Raw genomic sequence first — 20,650 nt, 5'->3', positions numbered from 1 at the left:
ATAATGAGTTCTAATCAATGTTATGCAACAGTAGTAGTTCCAAACATGATGTTAAAACACTTATTTTAGTTAAGATAACTAAAAATAGTTTAAAAAATTGATTTTGTTTTGTCAATAAGACCTTTACAGGAACTCAGTAGAAATAAGTCGTTTTGTATGTAAAATGTTGTGGACATAGGATGATTTGCATGTAAATAAAGTAAAAAGGCAATAAAATAAAGAACCAATGATTTTCAGAATGAATTTCTATTTTTGTAAAATAATAATATAGCCCTTACTTAAATGACAAATATTGTTATAATAGGTAATTAGTGCAACAAACCAACAGTTTTTTAAATATGACAGTCACTTATTACCACCTGCTATACACCAGCAGCTGCTGTAGTAGATTTATTAAAAATCAAACTCTTGTACCAACCAAGGCCTGGGTCAGGAAAACATTTTTTTCAAAAATTTATTATGAAGATCTTTTTATTTGCTTTGGTTAACACATGAGAAATTGGGAGTTTCTCCAGTTTCACTTGTCTAAGATTCATTTTCCCTTTCCTTTCTTTCTCAAAGATATAAAAGACTCCTTTTCTTCATACTTTTTTTCAAGCCTCTTACCAATTCAATATTTTTGTAAGACTTTCCTTTTCCCTTTTTTTCGGAGGTATTCAATTTCTTCTTATGTCCGGTAGCATTTCCTTATAGTATTCACTTAGCTACTTTGTATCAAGAAGGGGCCAACCTTCTAGTGTGCCTTACCTTGCCTATACCACTATAGATATCATGGTATTCCTGTTAAAATAAAATTATGAGTTTTTTTCGCAACTGTTTTTTTGCTCTTCCAAAAACACGGTCGACGGGTAAAAAACTATGTCCGTGTACAGCGAAATACAATAAAATAATTTGGATTGATGTTCTCTGTATCTGTAGAGTAGGAAGGACGACTTAAGTTTCACAGCACTTTGGCCACAATTGACCCATTGTGCATCCTCCCAGGGAGCTATCACCCTTAGCTCATTGTCCATTCTGCCATTTCTAGGAAGGTGGACAAGTCACCAGGAGACATCTCTCTTATATGGGCAGGTGTGGGCCAGGACTCGCCGAACGCGTACTTTCGTATTAACGATAACTCCGGGCATTCACATAGGATGTGCTCTACAGTTTCGTATTCTCGTTCACACTTCCTACATATAGGTGTGTCTGCTAGCCCCAGTGTATGGAGGTGTTTGCTTAGTTGACAATGACCAGTTAAAAAACCAACTGCCAAACGTAGGTTTTTCCTGGTCATTCCCAAGTACTTCTTAGATGTTGACTCTTCAAGGTTACTTAGTGTTACCCTGGCAAGTTTACATCCTTTCCCTTCTTCCCATCTTTTTACGGTTTGCGCATGGGAGTGACATTTGACAATTTCCGCGATTGTTGTAGTTGACCAACCAAAAAGATCCCCAGGTCCTTATGCCTGCCGCCTTCCTAGAAAATTGGTCAGCTTTGCGGTTGCCGTTATTCCTATTGTGTCCTTTAATCCACCTCAGGATTATGGTATTATCATCCGAAGCTTGAGTTAGTGACTCGTGACGCTCCATTACTAACCCTGATGTGACACGTGGTCTATTCATGGTTAGAAGCGCTTGTCTGCTATCTGTGAAGATCAATATAGTTTTCCCTGCTATACCGTTTTGGGTTATCTCTTTTGCGACTAAGGAGATACCAGTCAGTTCTGTCTGAACTATGCTGGCATTTTCGCTCATACCCCACTTTATTCTTAGGTTCAGTGATCTAGAGTATATCTCGCATCCTGAGCCTTCTTTTATTTTGAAGCCATCGGTGTATATGCAATAGGCATTTTCCACGTTTGTCTCCCTATACTGTCTTGTTTCGATTTTGTAGGGTTTCTTAAAGACAAACTTTGGTACAATTGAGTCGCAGCCTGCCTGTAGCAGTGGTAGCGCATCCAGCTCTCCCAGCAAGAAACGAGTTCTCAATTGTCCCATTCCTACATCAAGGTTTGCACAAGCTGAGCGCAGTCGCATCATTGTCACTATCGCCACCTCTTTGACATATATATATATATATATATATATATATATATATATATATATATATATATATATATATATATATATATATATATATATATATAAAGGCGCGATGCCAATGATCAACTCCATTGCAGCAGTTGGTGTTGTTTTCATGGCACCTGTTATATTTATGCAAGCAATCCGCTGAATATGTTTTAGTTTTTTAATCGCTGTTGCCTGTAGCACTTTTGATACCCAAGCAATAGCTCCGTAAGTTAGCATTGGCCTAATGACAGCAGTGTAGACCTAGGCGATCACCCTGGGCGAAAAGACCCAGCTGCGTCTGACTGTTCGTCGAAACTGCTCATAAGCAATATATGCTCTTTTAGCCCTACCATTTAAGTGTGAGTTCCATGTTAACTTCCTGTCAAGGGTAATACCAAGGTCTTCACCTCATCAGAAAAATTTAGACTGTAGTTTAGAATCCTTGGGGGTATTAAGCCCGTGATTCTTCTTTTCCTGGTAAAGAGGACCATCTCTGTTTTCTTAGGATTTATAGATAGTGAGTGTTTCTTACACCATGTTTCTATTAGTTGGAGAGCAACTTGTAATCTCTCACATAGTGTGTTCTCAAACTTACCGCTTTGCAGGACAGCAATATCGTCTGCATAGGCTATTGTGTAGAAACCGTTGCTGCTAGCACCCCTCCTTGTGGACAACCCTTCGTAACCATACCTCTAACAGAAACGTCTTCTACATTTATGCTTATTGCTCTATTGGAGAGCATACTGAATATCCATTCGCTTACGGCCAGGGGAACATTCCTGACGTTGAGCTATTGGGTGATAGTAGGGAATGTGGTTTTATCAAACGCTCCCTCAATGTCTATGTTCTTCCCACTATATGATGCAGTGCAGAATCGGTAGATCTTCCCGAAGTATATGCATGCTGATTTGGGTGAAGTTGGTTATGGACCAGAACTTCATCCCTTATGTACCTCTCGCATAGCCTTTCCATCGTTTTCAACAGAAAGGATGTTAGGCTAATTGGTCGGAAAGCCTTTGGTAGGGTGTAGTCCATCCTACTTGTTTTTGGTATAAAGACCACGTACCTCTCTCCACTTCGTAAGTTGATGAATCAGATGAATCATGACAATATTATTTTTATTTTGAGGAACACAACCATTGCTAAACAACCTTAGTACAGAACAGCCCTAAAAATCTTCTTCTTCAGCTTCTTTCAAATAGTTAAAGGAAGCCAATTATATTTCCACACTGCCCTTTCCTGCCTGCTTCTCTGTTTAAATATAGAACATGTGATTTTGAGTTTTTATATCAGTAATACATAAAAAATAAATAGCATAAAATCAAAGTTGTCTCGCATAATAAGCTTCTTAAATTGGACTTCTCGGTTGTGGCAGATTTGTTGAAGATCAATCAAAGCAAAGGCTAACAGAATGAGAAACATCCATTTCCATGTACTCATAAAACGCCTTTGCTCTTCTTGAATGAATCCGCTTTTCAACCATTAGTTGCGTCTTTTTAGCCTCTAGACTGTCCTGGTGCACTTTTAATTTGTAATTTAAAAAAGCAGCATGTACTGGAAGTATCGGAGGCAGGTGGCTTAAAACCTATGCTAATATTTTACTTAATTTACTAATAATTAACTCACTACTCAGATATAATCTGTTGTACTCCTATCTTCTGTAATGTGATTTACTTCCTCTGAGTTTTCTTATGGATTCTCAACCCTTTCCTTCTTCAGATAGTTCTTATTTTTGGTAGACTCACCTTCTCTTTTCCCTTCAACAGCAAACCCAAAATACATTTATTTGCCTGTTTTTATTGTAATTATCAATACCAATAACAGTGCGAAAAAGCTTTAAATATACAGAAGTTTTAGCACCAGACAGTTGGCAAAAAGTATTGTATTGAGTACTTTTGCTCAGGTCCATTTTTTTTTCTTTTTGATTTTGTTTACCGACCGAGGCCCACACAAGAAATATTGCATAAACAATTATTTCAACAGAAAAATGTGCAAAAGTTTACATCTTTTAGAAAAAGCTTTTTCACCCGATATAAATCTGTGTACCATGTTACAGGTAATAGGTAATTCTCCGCATTAAAACCAGCGCCACGGCGCAAAAATGCTGGTGATGAGTTTATCTATCTCAGTTTACGGGTCTACAAAGGATCCCGGTGACCAGCTTTCTATATCTCGGAGGGTCTAATAATTTACTGCAGAATAAGATAACATATGAAAATTACTACTTTAAAACCTGTTTATCCAGCCAAAAATTTGTTGTAACTTGACAGCATTTGCAATGAAAATGAGAAATCTGTGGAAGTTTAAACCACATAGAAACTAACTGAAGCTTTTGAAATCAACTGCTTAAAAGTTCACATATTTCCCCAATATAAGTAGCTCTATAAAACGAGTAACTGTTTAGCTACAATCACTGAATAACCAGAAGACAATTGAACATTTTATTGCATGTATATCCAAAGAATAAGGGCCGCATTAGATTCAAATTAAAGTGAGATAATATTAGGGTGTAAAGCTAACCTCAGTTACAATTTTTTTTTCGATGGCACCATACAATAGTGTTTTTAAAAAATTTTCAATTAATTTTATTTAACTATTTTTAAATAATGTTCTTTGTTATAAATATTGCTTAATTAATTTATAAGTCAATATTAATTCTATTAACGAAAATTTCTTTTATTAGACTTACCATTATTTTCGTATTGTTTGTTTCTTCAACGCAATGGACTTGACGAAGTTTTACTCCACCACCACAACTAACCGAACATGCTCCCCATTCGCTGGCATGCCATCTGAAAAAACAAGAAAACTTTTACAAACTTTGTCTTGTTTTGTCCCTATTGTTACTTTGTTTATTTTTCGAGTAAGTTTATTCAGGAAAAAAAAGAACTAAAAGTTTTAGTATAGAAAAAGAGTTTTTAACAAGATTGATGCTAAGGGTTGGTCGATTATAGCTGTTAATGAATTACATAAATTTACTTAATATATGTAATGTGTTAATGTAAAATCACTATGTGTATTGATGTTGTAAAAATAGTCAATAATTACTATTTTTCGTACTAACCCATACTAAAATGTTATTAACTAATGCTATTAACGGAAATATATTATAGCACTACTTTTATATGGGCAGATCACTACAGAGACTTCTTAATAAAGGAATATATTGAAGAAGAAATAAACGAGGAAAAGAAAAGGGTGCACGAAGAAGAAGCAGACGCAGTAGACATAATTTAGACAAGGGGATTTATAAATTCCATAATTGTGGTAGGAAAACATATAATCCAACAATTTCGGTCCTTGAAGTTGGGTTGGGATGCAGAAGAATTTTTTTTTAAAAATTTGCATTCTTACTTCATTGAAAATTCGTGAAAAAAACATGTTTATTTTCTGTCGAAAAAACTATTTAGAAAGTAGATATTCATGGCTTTTATGACGTCAGTTCTATAGCATACGTAGCTTGTGTCTATTTTCGCACAACGTATATGGATGGAACAATTTCGTGTTCCCTCATATCCGTCAAATCACGTGTAGCTCCTCTAAAAACATTAACTATTCCAAAGTTGGAACTTTCTGCAATGCTACTCTTATCTAAACTTCTCACCACGATAATTAAAGCCTTTAAAGATACAATTACCTTTTCTGCGATTTATCTATGGACGTATTTAACTATTGCACTTTACTGGATTAGCTCCCATCCATCTCGGTGGTTTGTATTTGTTAGCAGTAGTGTATCTCAAATTCAAAATCTTACATTAAATTATTCATGGCATCATGTGCCATCACACGATAATCCAGCAGGTTTACTGTCAAGAGATCTCGGTCCACAAGAATTAATTAAGAGTCATTTATGGTGGAACGGACCTATCTTCTTGTCAAAATCAAATTTGGATGTTTAGAAGTTTAAAAGTTTAAACGAAATAATTGAACCGAAAGCGAAAAGAAAGGTAACTTTAATCGTGACTGACAAAACGAAGAAAAATCCTTTCTGGGACAATTTGTTTTGTAAATGTTTGTCATGATCTCGATTACGAAGAGTAGTTGCCTACTGTTTAAGGTTCGTACAAGGTAATAGGAGACTAAGGGGTCCTTTAACTACATGTAAGCTTATTAATGCTACAGAAATTATTACAGGTCCTTTACAAGAAAAATACTTTTCAAAGGAAATGAAAGAGTTAACTCACAACTGTATACTATCAAACAAAAACTTAATCTCGTTAAATTCTTTTGTTTGCGTAAAGAGTAACTTTTTAAGAGTTGGTAGTAGATTAAAACATGGAGAGTTATCATTCGACCAGAAGCATCCCATTTTACTACCATCACATGACCAAGTAGTGTCACTGATGCTCATGCAAGAGCACAAACGTTTAGGTCATGCAGGAGCACAAACGTTGTTATCGTTTTTTAGATTGAGGTATTGGCCAATGAACGGATTACGAGAAATTTAATCAATAATTATATATAGATCTACAGTGTGTCATCGATTTAAAGCACAACGGTTCGAACAATTGATGGCAAACTTACTCAAATATAGAGTAACTCAAACACAGCCATTTTAAAACGTAGGAATTGATTATGGTGGACCATTTATCATTAAATATTTTCATCTGATAAGCTCCCTTGATAAAATCATATATTGTCATTTTTATACGTTTAGCTACAAAACCAGTCCACATTGAACTGCTTACCAGACTCTCTACTGAAGCATTTAGTCTTAAACGATTTATATCTCGACGAGGACTTCACAGTTGCATATACAGTGATAATGGGTCACAGTTTCTGGGAGCTAAAAATCAACTAAAGAAACTTTAAGACTTTCTGAGGTCAAATAGCACACCAATTGCAGATTTTTGTGCACATAGTTGTATTTCATTTAAGTTCTCCATTCCACAAGCGCCACACTGGGGTGGGCTCTAGGGGAGTGCTATTAAAAGAGGCAAGTATCATATAAAGCGTTGATTAGGACGCTTTAGTTACCTTTAAAATATTCTACACGATATTAACCCAGCTGGAAGCTATTCTAAATTTTAGACCAATTTCTAGTCTATCTAATGACTCTAATGATCTTCAAGCTCTCACCCCCGGACATTTTCTTATTCAAGGTAGTTTAACTGGGTATCTTTGGTATATCTGGGTATATTTAACTGAGGTTAAAACTATGGCAGCGTATTTTACACATTTAACAATTATTCTGGAAACCCTTTTCAGTAGAGTATCTCAATCGATTACAAAATCGTCCAAAATTGTTCAGGTCAATATCCTCCAGTATTAAAATTAATATGAATGTACTTTTGAAAGAAGATAACTCATCTCTTCTATATTGGCCTCTAGGAAGGACAACTGCAACATATCCCGGCCAAAATGGATTAATTCGATCAGTGAGAATTCAGATAAAAACCGGATTATATGTTCGTCCCATTTCAAAGGTGTGTCTATCATTTGAACCTCATAACAACCCAGTAGAAGGCGAAAATTCAGCGAATTGGCACCTGGGAATAAAATCTGACGCAGTGGCGTAGTCGTGTAGAACAAATCTATTTAACTTGTTGATAGTCTTATTAAGAATTAGATTACAATCATTACCACGTATTTTTTTGTGTTATTTTTTTACATTTGTATTTATGTATAACGGGTATTTGATCGCAGCAGATCAACACCGGCCGGTATGTTAAAAAACACATCTTAACAGCGAAATAGTATTAACAAAAAGGGTTAATTTATCGTTGGAATTGAATTAAAATCCTTTTTTTAATTCTGTTTAAGTATAAGAGTTCCTATTCATAGTACATTCTGCAATGCAATCGCTTATATTAGGTATACGTTCAAGTTAAGAGAACAGTTTATTCATTTTAATTCCTAGTAATTGTTTAAATCAATTAGCATGTAATGCAATATCAAATACCAAGAAAAAAAAAAAGACGGAAAAAAGAACACGAATATTTGCACCTACATAAAGTAATAATACCTGTTTTGTGACCCAAGGCTGTTTTTTTCATAGCCCGAATGAAAAGTGGACAATACATCGTTTGTTTAAAAGTAAAAAAATTAATTCTTCACTAATAACATCAATCCTTCATTAATACGACATAATATATCGCTAAGTATGCGACACCCAGAAAGTTCGCTAACAATTTTATACTAGAGTTAGTACATCACCGCTCAATGTTTATGTGAGTTGTAATTAATTATTAATCGTGTGTCAGAGTTAGTTGCAAGTGATCACTGTTCAAATTATTCACATCATCGTGGATCTAAGAAAATTAGTTTATCACCTTGCGGATTTGTTCATTAATCCTCACCGGCTAAGAAAATACTGTGTTTTTATTATTATATTATATAAATATTATATAAACAATTGTGTGTCAATTATTCATATCTTTTCCCACTCATTCTAGAACCAGCACTAAGGAAATACACTTCATTTATATCAAAATACGTACCCTAATGATATGAAAGAGGATTGATTCAGTTTATTTTCCAACAAGTACCGACAACATTAAAAATCCCACATAGTCACTATGAAAACGAATAAATATGACAATGACAACTACCAAAATTAGCATAAAGACCCAAAAAGGGGAGACATAGGAACTTACTATAAATAAAGAAGTGAAACAAGAAGATGCTTTATCCACAACACTATTTAATATAGCTTAAGAATATGTAATACGAAACGTAAACAAAGAAAACCTAAGGACAAAAGGTGGGCAAATAACCGCCTGCGTAGACGAAATTGTTATTATTGCAAAAAAAAAGAAATAAAATGAACGAAATACTGAAAGAAATAAAAAAAAGGGAGGAAAAAGGGACTCAGAATAAATCAAGAAAAGACAAAACTATTACCATTATTGAAAAAATCAAAAATAGGGAGTTCATAGTTTAAAGAAGTAGAATACTTCAAACACCTGTGAGTGCCAATAAGTAAAACCGGAAAACACAATAATTGAACACATATAAAACACAATAATTGAACCCATATTATTATATGCAGCAGAAACAATGACAATGATTAAAAAAGATAAAGAAAACATACTAACAACGTAAAGAGAGATCACGAGAACGATCTTCTTCTTAGAGTGCCGTCTCCTTACGAAGGTTGGCAATCATAAGGGCTATCTTTATTTTTGAACTTGCTGCTCTAAATAAATCTATCGATCTGCATTGATACCAATCATGTAAATTCTTCAACCAAGAGTTCTGCCTTCGGCCAGCAACTCTTCTTTCTTGAATCTTTCTCTGTATTATGAGTCTCAAAATTTCATACTTTGGTCCTCTTATCATGCGGCCTACGTATTCCAGTTTTCTTGTTTGTATAGTGGTGGTCAACGTTTATATCACGACATCTCTGAATCAGTATGATAATGGAAAATAGTCCTTCTCGAGTACTTATTCCATTTCAGTCCCCACACCTGAACTGCATCTCACTAATCTCCTCCACTAACTTTTCATAGATTATGTTATGTATTACTTTAAGCAGTACTTTTAAAGTATGATTCATAAGGCTCAGTGTTCGATAGTCAGAGTACTCTTGTGCTACTTGTGTTTTAGGGATGGTTATAAATACTGACTTTAGCCACTCTTGCGTTAAAATTCTCATATCGTACACAATTTTGAACAAATCTGCCAATACTTCCAAATTATCGTTTTCCTCTAGTTTTAACAGTTCTACAGGTATTTGGTCTAATCCAGCTGCCTTATTATTTTTAGAGTTTTTAATAGCATGTTTGATTTCATCTATCCCGATCTTCTATCTCTCTAAAGGATTTAATTTCGTACACATTTCTCATATATTTTTTTTCTAGTTCTTCTATCTCTTTAAATTATTTCATCAAATATATTTCCATAGCTGTTTTGATTTTTTCCTTAATTATTCTTTGTATCTCTCTATAATTTTGTAGATCTTCTTTATATTTCACTTTTTATTTACGTCCATAATTTGTTTGTTGTCAGTTAGTTTTTGCATATTAACATTCACATTATTTTTTAATTCGTTTTTTATTTTTTCTTTTTTAACATGCTTATCTTAATTTCTGGTTCTTGTCTTCTGAGTTTAATTATTTTTAATTTTATTTTCACTTTCTTATTTTCCATTTTTAGAAAACCATATGTTAATGTGTTTTTTTTTACGCGAAGAAGACCTCCATGTCAGTGGCGCACAAGAATTAGTCTGAGGGGGGGGTTTCGAAATTTTTTTATGCTACCTCGATTTTGAGTCCCTAAAATTTGGGTTTTAGTTTAATTTAAAGATAGTACTAAAGATAGCAGTGCCAAAGATTCAGATATATATTATCCTGCCTACCAACTAAAACCACCCTCTCTTACTTGTGCGCAGTTGACGGTCGCACGTATCGTACTCGAAAGTGAGGTGGCCGCTGTAAGGATGACGACATTTTTGGAACACTCCCTTCTCTTATCTATATCTTATCTATTGTTCTGAAGCTATTTTCTTGTGGCATTTTAAAGTAATTACGATTTTAATGGAAATAAGCCACAATTGAAGGTTAAAATAAGTTTATTGCCGTTTGACATTAATGTTTGTAAGGTAAGTGAGCCAAATATTGCCACCTTACCGTATGGTTCTAAATAAATCCTACACTTTAATTAATAAATGAAAACAAATTTGAGTAGTAGTAAAGAAATGTATTTTCTTCAACAATATATTTTAATTATATCAAAAAACTAAATAAATACTTTTTTATTGACGTTGGGAATGGCAATATTGGGATTATAGATCTCCTATGATTGCCATCCATGTCAATATTAGGCACTGCCGAACTACAGTTAACAGTATCACATGTTGTTAAAAAAATAAAGGCAATTAAATAATATAAATGGAACAAACATTTCTGAAAAATATAACTTAAGAACAGTGAGGGCAAGTAAACTTTTCTTTGTCATCTTTAGTCAGTCTTACACATACCTCGTGAATATAACGATAGCACACTATGTACAAGTCCATATCTTCTTTACTGCAGATGTTTCAAAGACAACAATTCCAAGATTCTTCATTACTTGATTTTTTTTGTCGTACTGTTCGTTGCTTTTTCCACAACTTTGATTGGATTATTCAATTTTGGTATTGGTGCTAACAAATCTTTGGTAACTTGATGGGCTTTACTGTTTAAAGTTTGCTTTCTCTTTACGGTGGATAATTTAATTTTCGGTGTAATCAGCAGTCCTGTATCTTTAAAAGAACTGTTTAAGCATTTGGAGTAAGAAGTTTTTACTTGATTAGACCCCGGATTACATTTTGTTGTTTCTTTTGTAACCGTATTGCCTCTCTGTTTATATTTTAATTCAATTAGTGGACTCTCATCATCAGAGTTGCTGCTCCTCTTAGATCTTTTCATAGGTACATCTTAACTAAAGACATAGTCAAGTGAGTCATCGTAAATACTAAAATCTGATAGTAATTCGCTACTTGAGACAGTAATTAAACGCTTTTATTTTTTTTTATTAGCACTCTGGCACTTGATATCCGCTTGTACTCGCTTCGTTTTTATATGTTTTTATATGCGGGTTCAACCGACTTGCTACAACTTCTAACAATATCTGATAAATCTTGGAAGCTACTGTGATTTACTTTGTCTTCTTCTCTGTGAGTGATCAAACGTGGTGCAAAGGCAGCTTCAGGTATAGCGTTCGGTTTAAACGGATAAATGCCGGTAAATGAAAAACCGGAGATAATGTTTGATGGTGGCATTGCTTTTAGCTAAAATAGAGTAAAAAATTTCTCCAAACCTCATTTTGGTAATCGCCTTGCCAGGGTTTCTTGTTAGAAACTGTAGAACTTCTTGGTCCCAAGTTCTTAATGTTCTAAATGTCTTAAAGCTTTTAAACACTGATTTGTCCATAGGTTGAAGCTCGTGTGACGTGTTGCTAGGAAGACAAAATAAAGTTATGTCCATGCGGTTATCTGCCTCAACTACGAAAATATCTAGGTGACTTTAAGCTCCCTCAAATATTAGTAGGGTAGGAACAGGGTTTCTGAATGAAAAGAAATGGTCAAGCCACAAAACAAATTCTTCGCATGTCGTACTACCTTTATTTGTGACAATAGCTCTTGAGTTAGGGGGCAATTGATCAGACCATTTAGGTTTAAACCTTTGGCCTTGAAATAGCACAAAAGGCGGTACAGGTTGACCATGCGCATTTCCGCAACCTACAATTAACATGTTTTCTCCGTGCTCGGGTGCGGTTAAATGTACCCGTTTTGCTCCCCTTTTAACAAACACAATTTGCTTATGGATTGTCAATCTGCATCCTTTTTTCGTCCGTAATATATATGCTACCAGGTTTGTCAAATAGGTTTAGTTTTTCTACGGTATCTCTCAGTTTATGAAAGAAGTCATCAACAAAAATCCAAAAAATTTTATTATATCTTGCGTAGGGTCAACGGGAAAAGCAGGTTTATTTAAAACGAGGACAGGAAAAACAAATAGCGAGCTTCTACATCTGACGGATACCATAGACTAAAACCGCCGAATAGAAAACACGTTGCTGATAGACAAAGACACTTGCCACTGTTGCCACCTTAGTTGCAACGTCGATACTATCTGTAATACGGGTGTGGCACTATTAAGAACAGTGGCAATATTTAGCGGACCTACCTTATTTTAAGAACGAATTCCAAAGTGAAGATTCAAATGTCAATAAACTTATTTTAACCTTTAATTGTGACAAGCCCATTAAAATAGTAATTAGATCTTATCTATGTCGTTGGTCCGGTTGGTGTTTCTCTTTTTCTTTTTTCTTTTTAATGACTGCTGGGATGTAATTGTGAACACTATTCCATCCCTCCATACTTCCCGTCATCTTCACGATCATCTCTCTTACAGTCACAGGGTTCATACCTATTTCTTTACACATTCTGTTTTTCTCCACTGTACATCTATTACACCCCAGCATTGTGTGAGTAACAAAGTCGGAATATTCGCAGTATAGGCATTTATCTGTATCTGTCTTTCTGAACCTATGAAGATACACCCTAACACAGACAATCTACCCAGTCCCTTAGTCTCGAGATCAGCATCTTGATCCACTGGGCAACATCTTCCTTGTTATTCCACTCTTCTTGCCATCTTTTAATTGATCTTTCCCTTTCTTCTTTTTTTATAGCTGTTGTCAAATGATCTCTTCTCTCATTCTCTCATAGAGATGTCTCTTTTCTACTGCTATCACATGCAGAGGAACACAACCCGTGATAGCTCACAAGGCAGCCGCAGATAGTCCTGTAGGCGCATGCTACTCGCAACAGCCTCGTTCTGTCTACTTCTGTCATGAGCCTAATATTAGGTATCTATATTTAAATATAATGAAAAATATTATTAATTATTGTGTATTTATACAATAATTATTGTATTCTATATATTTAAAGTGGTAATTTCATTATTAAATTAGCGTTTTGGATTTTTTGTATTGTGTGTGAAAGACAAGTTACATTTTCCTACTATTATTTATATATTTTTTACTTTTTGCCCTGGAGGAGGGGGTTGAACCCATCCCCCAGAAAAAGCACTCCTACTCCTAGTCGATAGGATACACCGTTTTCTAGATAAATCGATTTGAAAATTTTTTGTTTTTTACTGCTTCGTAATATTTTATAATCTGATTTAATATTAATAATATTAAAAACAGTTATAACGTTAAAACGTAATATTACAAACAGTTAAAATAAACTATATAATAAATTGTGTAACAAACTACAGTTTAAGTTAAATCTTGCATAACAGACTTTCTCGCTTAAATGAACAGTAATAAAATATCAATGAATAAACCGTCACAGACAAGAAAATTCCCATTTCAGGCACGTCGAGAATTCTTCCTTCTTTTATTAAATGCGAATAGGACAGAAAAGTAAAGGGTGTTAGTTACCTTCTAATTTAAGTCACGAAGAGGGCTTTCACAGTTCATGAGCACTTGAAATTTTCCAGACTCACTCAATTCGAGCCATTCATAAGTTTAGAAACTCGTCAAAATAAAAGTGGAAAATGCATGCAACTTGTTTTTAGAGTGGTGTTTTTCTTTTGCTGTATCAGTGTTTTCTTTCTTTTGACGATTTATTGAATTTTTTTTATACCGTAATGGGTTTTTGACGTAAAAGATAAAGCATAGAAATTGAATTCGGCAGAAAAATATCAGAACAGCAGTAATTTGGTTTAAATTGGGTTAATTGAAAGCCATCTACATTAAAAAATCCAAGTGTCGATTGATTAATTTTGATTTTTTATATAGCTAATTTACATCATAAAGGTATATAAAACTTTTGATTGATAGTTTGTATATTACATTACATATTTGTACAACTAATAGATTTTAATAACAGTTATAGACCACGTGATAATGGACAATTTTATATGTTTGTTAAACAGATTTAGGGAGATTTGTTTAAATTAAAATAGGGCACTTTCTTTTTAAAGATGAAACTTGAAAAAAAGATGCATTAGATATAAAACCGGTAGGAGTTAATAGGGTAAAGTTTATTTTTAATATTTTAGAAATAGCTAATAGCTTAGTTAACCACGATGTAATATTAAAAAACGATTTAATAGCATTTATACCAAAATTCTATACTCACAAAAAAGGAGTTGTCAGGATGGTAGATACTTTCTTTTCTAAAGAATATTTATTAACAGCTATCAAATCAAACAAACAGGTAGCAGGTGTCTATAGTATAAAAAGGGTACACGTAAACTCATCACCAATCACCATAAAGGGTACACGTAAACTCATCACCAATTACCATAAATACCCTCGTACATAGTACAAACTCATCACCACAATAAAAGAAGGGTTTTCAAAATAGACCCTAAGAGATTGGTAAACTGATCACTAGCCTACCTGCACCCCGGATCAGGTATAGACCATAAAATCCCAGCAAACGGCTAGTTTTTGATAATTTAACAAAATAATCCAAATCCAGATGTCTTAAATGCAACTGCAATTTATTGGTTTTTATTTGGGAATTCTACAAAATTCTATTGATAGCTACCTAAAATCATGCGAAAAGAAAAATTTCTCTTCATTTGCCCTTGTTTCTTCAACATAGATAGTGAACTGCTAATTGATTACGTCCTGAGCCAACGCGGACAAACAATTATGGTTATCAATAATTTCAAATTTCAATTGCGAAAGACTCTAAAAAAATCGAATTGCCTTTTGTGGACTTGTGCGACGAAAGGGTGTAAGGCTAAATGTCATACAACTGGTGAGTAGAAATGTTATACCGTTTTTGTTTAGTTGTTTCGCACTGGTTTTCGCGAATAATCCTGATCAAACAGAAAAAAATCAGTGTAATTAAGTTCTTTAAGTTAACTGCATAAGATGTTTCTTGTAGGCAAGGCATAATATTACTTTGTTGCTGTAGATTACTTTTTTTGATATTATATTTTGAGATTTCTAATTAAATTGTTAAAGTCACATTGTTATATATATATATATATATATATATATATATATATATATATATATATAAAGTCGGCACCATATGTGAAACCTTTTTATAATTTTGTTATATAAAATAATTATGTTACATAAAAAGTTTTGAATGATCTAAAACCTAGAATACAATGATCAGATATAAAATTTTTTTTAGTTGTATACGCGGTTTGTCAAAAAAAAATGAATTGTGGATATTCTCAAGTCTTAATAAAATTCATGTTGTTTAACAAACCGCGTAACTGACTGAAGAATACTAATATCTGATTCTGATGACTGAAATTCTAGATCATTCAGAACTAGAGAATAAATTTTTTTTCATAAAACTAAAAATAAAAAAATTTTCCATATGGTACCAACTTAATTGGACTCTTATATACATATACTGAAAAAGCGATAAACGCTTGTAGTCAACGCTGATCAGTTAGACTACAAACACAACTATATATTTGGGTGTGCAGCCGAAGATAGGACAAAGAAGTACTCTTTTTAAACTACCAAGCATTCGCAAATCTCTATTTACATCATCAGGGTGCTACAATAAACAAAATTAGTACAAATTACAGAATAAAAATTATTTTGCATCTTACACTAATTGAAGTTAGTTGTCATGATGTTTATAAAATAAAATGAACAACTCATCTGACTCCTACAAATAATGGCGAAAACTAACCAAAACATGTAAAAAATTTGCTTTTAAAAGCACTCTAATTGTGGGATCTTTGTACAAGTCATTGAAAGATAAAGTACAGGAAACTGTACTTAAGCATTTTGATGCATTCTGCCACAATAAATGCATTGCTGATTACTTCAAATTTAAAAATTTTCGCCAATGATGCCATAAAATATAAAGCTTTGCACGTGTAAAAAATTTAGTTTTCTTCGACTTCAATGCACTAATAGCACACTCAAGCTTTTAGCTTTTCCTATTTTTTAGACATTTTATATTTACTTCCTTTTCAAAATCGTCTATTATTTTCAAGATAGTCAAATACCGCCAAAACAATAAGACTTAGACCGAATGTATGCTTAACAAATTATCTCGAGAAGTCAATGAGAAATATAAAAATGCAATGAAAATCAAATAACGAAGTTGGGACTACTTCCGATATAAACAAAAATAGCACATGTTAAACAATATTTTCATTTTAAAGTTCACTATCGAAATCCTATGTAACTAAATTTTTAGATCCCAAAATCATTTAGATTGGCAGATACATCTAATAGGCCACACTGTGAGACATATTAATATCTCAGTTAAATTTTAAAGCCACTTGCTTAAAATAATTTCTGAATTTATTAAATTATCACATAAACGAGAAGTATAACAGGTAAGAGGCAATCTTTCGCATTAGAAACCAGGCAAAAATCCCGGTGATGAGTTTACCTATCTGCGGTGATGAGTTTACCAATCTCCAAAGGATGCCGGTGATCAGTTTACTATATCTCCGAGGGTCTAATAATTTTATGGGGGGCTATATAGTGATGAGTTCGTACACGTCCACCATAAATACCCTCGGACATAGTACAAACTCATCACCGCCATAAAAGTAGGGTTTTCAAAATAGACCCTAAGAGATTGGTAAACTGATCACTGGCCTACCTGCAGCCTGTATCAGGTATAGACCATAAAATCCCAGCAAACTGGGATTTTATGGTCTTTCATGGTATTGTCAATATTTCATTATATGGTATTTTTTGGTAATTTCACAGAATAATCCAAATCCAGATGTCTTAAATGCAACTGCAATTTATTGGCTTTTATTTGGGAATTCCACAAAATTCTATTGATAGCTACCTAAAATCATGCGAAAAGAAAAATTTCTCTTTATTTGTCCTTGTTTCTTCAACATGGATAGTGAACTGCTAATTTATTACGTCCTGAGCCAACGCGGACAAAAAATGATGGTTATCAATAATTTCAAATTTCAATTGATTGCGAAAGACTCTAAAAAAATCGAATTGCCTTTTGTGGACTTGTGCGACGAAAGGGTGTAAGGCTAAATGTCATACAACTGGTGAGTAGAAATGTTATACCGTTTTTGTTTAGTTGTTTCGCACTGGTTTTCGCGAATAATCCTGATCAAACAGAAAAAAATCAGTGTAATTAAGTTCTTTAAGTTAACTGCATAAGATGTTTCTTGTAGGCAAGGCATAATATTACTTTGTTGCTGTAGATTACTTTTTTTGATATTATATTTTGAGATTTCTAATTAAATTGTTAAAGTCACATTGTTATATATATATATATATATATATATATATATATATATATATATATATATATATATATATATATATATATAAAGTCGGCACCATATGTGAAACCTTTTTATAATTTTGTTATATAAAATAATTATGTTACATAAAAAGTTTTGAATGATCTAAAACCTAGAATACAATGATCAGATATAAAATTTTTTTTAGTTGTATACGCGGTTTGTCAAAAAAAAATGAATTGTGGATATTCTCAAGTCTTAATAAAATTCATGTTGTTTAACAAACCGCGTAACTGACTGAAGAATACTAATATCTGATTCTGATGACTGAAATTCTAGATCATTCAGAACTAGAGAATAAATTTTTTTTCATAAAACTAAAAATAAAAAAATTTTCCATATGGTACCAACTTAATTGGACTCTTATATACAAATACTGAAAAAGCGATAAACGCTTGTAGTCAACGCTGATCAGTTAGACTACAAACACAACTATATATTTGGGTGTGCAGCCGAAGATAGGACAAAGAAGTACTCTTTTTAAACTACCAAGCATTCGCAAATCTCTATTTACATCATCAGGGTGCTACAATAAACAAAATTAGTACAAATTACAGAATAAAAATTATTTTGTATCTTACACTAATTGAGGTTAGTTGTCATGATGTTTATGAAATGAAATGAACAACTCATCTGACTCCTACAAATAATGCTACAAATAAGCTGTACTTAATCATTTTGATACATTCTGTCATAATAAATACATTGCTGATTACTTCAAATTTAAAAATTTCCGCCAATGATGCCATAAAATTTAAAGCTTTGCACGTGTAAAAAATTAGGTTTCCTTCGATTTCAGTGCACTAATAGCACACTCAAGTTTTTAGCTTTTCCTATTTTTCAGATATTTTATATTTACTAACTGTCCAAAATCGTGTATTATTTTCAAAATAGTCAAATAACGCCAAAACGGTAAGACTTAGACCGAATGTATGCTTAACAAATTATCTCGAGAATTCAATGAGAAATATAAAAATGCAATGAAAATCAAATAACGAAGTTGGGACTACTTCCGATATAAACAACAATAGCACATATTGACAAATATTTTCATTTTAAAGTTCACTATCGAAATCCTATGCAACTAAATTTTTAGATCTCAAAACCATTTAGATTGGCAGATACGTCTAATAGGCCACACCGTGAGACATATTAATATGTCAGTTAAATTTTAAAGCAACTTACTTAAAATAATTTATGAATTTATTAAATTATCACATAAACGAGAAGTATAACAGGTAAAAGGCAATCTTTCGCATTAGAAACCAGGAAAAAATCCCGGTGATGAGTTTACCTATCTGCGGTGATGAGTTTACCAATCTCCAAAGGATGCCGGTGATCAGTTTACTATATTTTCGAGGGTCTAATAATTTTATGAGGGGCTATATAGTGATGAGTTCGTACACGTCCTATAAAAAGGAGAATTATAGACTCTGATGGAAAAGTAGTTTTGGTAAACAGACAAATGATAATAGTAGCATTTTTAGGAAATTAATTTCCAAAATATATGCAAATAAATTTATACAATTTCCATGTTGAACCTTACATACAACCTGTTGTACACTGTTTCAAATTTCTTAGACATGGCCACTCAGCTAGACAATGTAAAACAAAAAATGAAAGATGTCAAAGATACAAGGGTGTACAGATACAAGTCATACAAAAGAGAATTTTCAAGAAAATAATTCGTATGTTTATTGTAATAATAACGACCACCTCTCAATTTCACGTATTTGTCCTTTATATGCAAAGCCAAAGGGGAAAAAACAAATTACGTCAGTTAAAAACATTTCTTTTAAAGAAGCCGAAAATATATATAATAATCCATCGTATGCAAAAGTGGCTACGAATAACCGATTCTCTATTTTAAACAATGATAACAATTTGCCAACTTAACCGAATACTTCTGGCGACAGTCCATCGTCTAATATTACTTTTAAAAAACCAAAACCAGATTCTAACGTCAATACTATTATAACAATTAAACGAACACACCCAACCTCTCCTACACCTGATATGATGCCTATAAAAAATCATATAAACCTAGTCAAAAACCTAAACCCATTAGACCTGACCCCTACAGAGAAGAATTTATGGACTACAAAGAGAAAACTATAATGTTAATTACCTTCTTCATAAATAAATTTCAAAATAATTTTCAATTAGCACCAAATACTCTCACGGAATCTAATATAAGGGACTTTGTAGAAAGTACCTTTGTTCCAAGTGATCCAAATGATGCTATGGAAACATACAGTGAATCAGATTCAAGTGAAAAAGTATTTTACTGATTATACTTTAAAAATGGCTAATAAACAAACAATTAAAAACCAATTATTAATTTTGCAGTGAAATAGTAGATCAATATCATCTAATAAAAATAATTTGTTAAATTACCTTAATAAAAACCAAGTCGGTATTATCATACGTTCCGAAACTTGGCCTAAGTCTAATAGTAATTTGGATATAAAGGAATATTTCATTAAAAGATGTCGTGATGAAGAATATGGTGAAGTTAATATATTTATCTTACAAACAATTAACTATCAAGAAAGTGTAATAATCCAAAATTTTTCAAGGGGCATTGAAGTATGTGCAGTATTTATTCCAGATATAAATATTTCGTTCGTTTCAGTATACAAACCTTCAAATATAGTCACAAAAAAAGATTGGTTAAATTTATTGGAACAGTTTGATATCTCTCGTACAATTTTTTGCGGCGATTTTAATGTACACCATTACAAGTGAGGTCCTACTTCGACAGATCGCGGGGGAAAGGTTTTAACAGAAGCTTTAGATTTTTTGAAACTAATTACTTTAAATGATGAATCGCCCACTACAGTTAATCCCAATGGTAATCACTCTGTAGTTGATTTAACTCTT

At 33.0% G+C, this 20,650-nt stretch overlaps 1 protein-coding gene across 3 annotated transcripts in view; it reads right to left on the bottom strand.

Annotated features, from left to right (window-relative positions):
• Positions 1-20,650, bottom strand: part of nolo (ADAMTS-like no long nerve cord) — a 2,006,971-nt gene that overhangs the window by 135,883 nt on the left and 1,850,438 nt on the right. For all 3 annotated transcript variants that reach the window (XM_072535059.1, XM_072535060.1, XM_072535061.1), the window contains exon 11: positions 4,741-4,843. In XM_072535059.1, the coding sequence (XP_072391160.1) occupies positions 4,741-4,843 (103 nt within the window). The remainder of the gene's footprint in view (positions 1-4,740; positions 4,844-20,650) is intronic.

Source organism: Diabrotica undecimpunctata, chromosome 6 (genome assembly GCF_040954645.1).
Source record: "Diabrotica undecimpunctata isolate CICGRU chromosome 6, icDiaUnde3, whole genome shotgun sequence".
Lineage (NCBI taxonomy): Eukaryota > Metazoa > Arthropoda > Insecta > Coleoptera > Chrysomelidae > Diabrotica > Diabrotica undecimpunctata.
The sequence above is the reverse complement of the archived record's forward strand: the minus strand, read 5'-3'. Positions and strand labels throughout refer to the sequence as shown.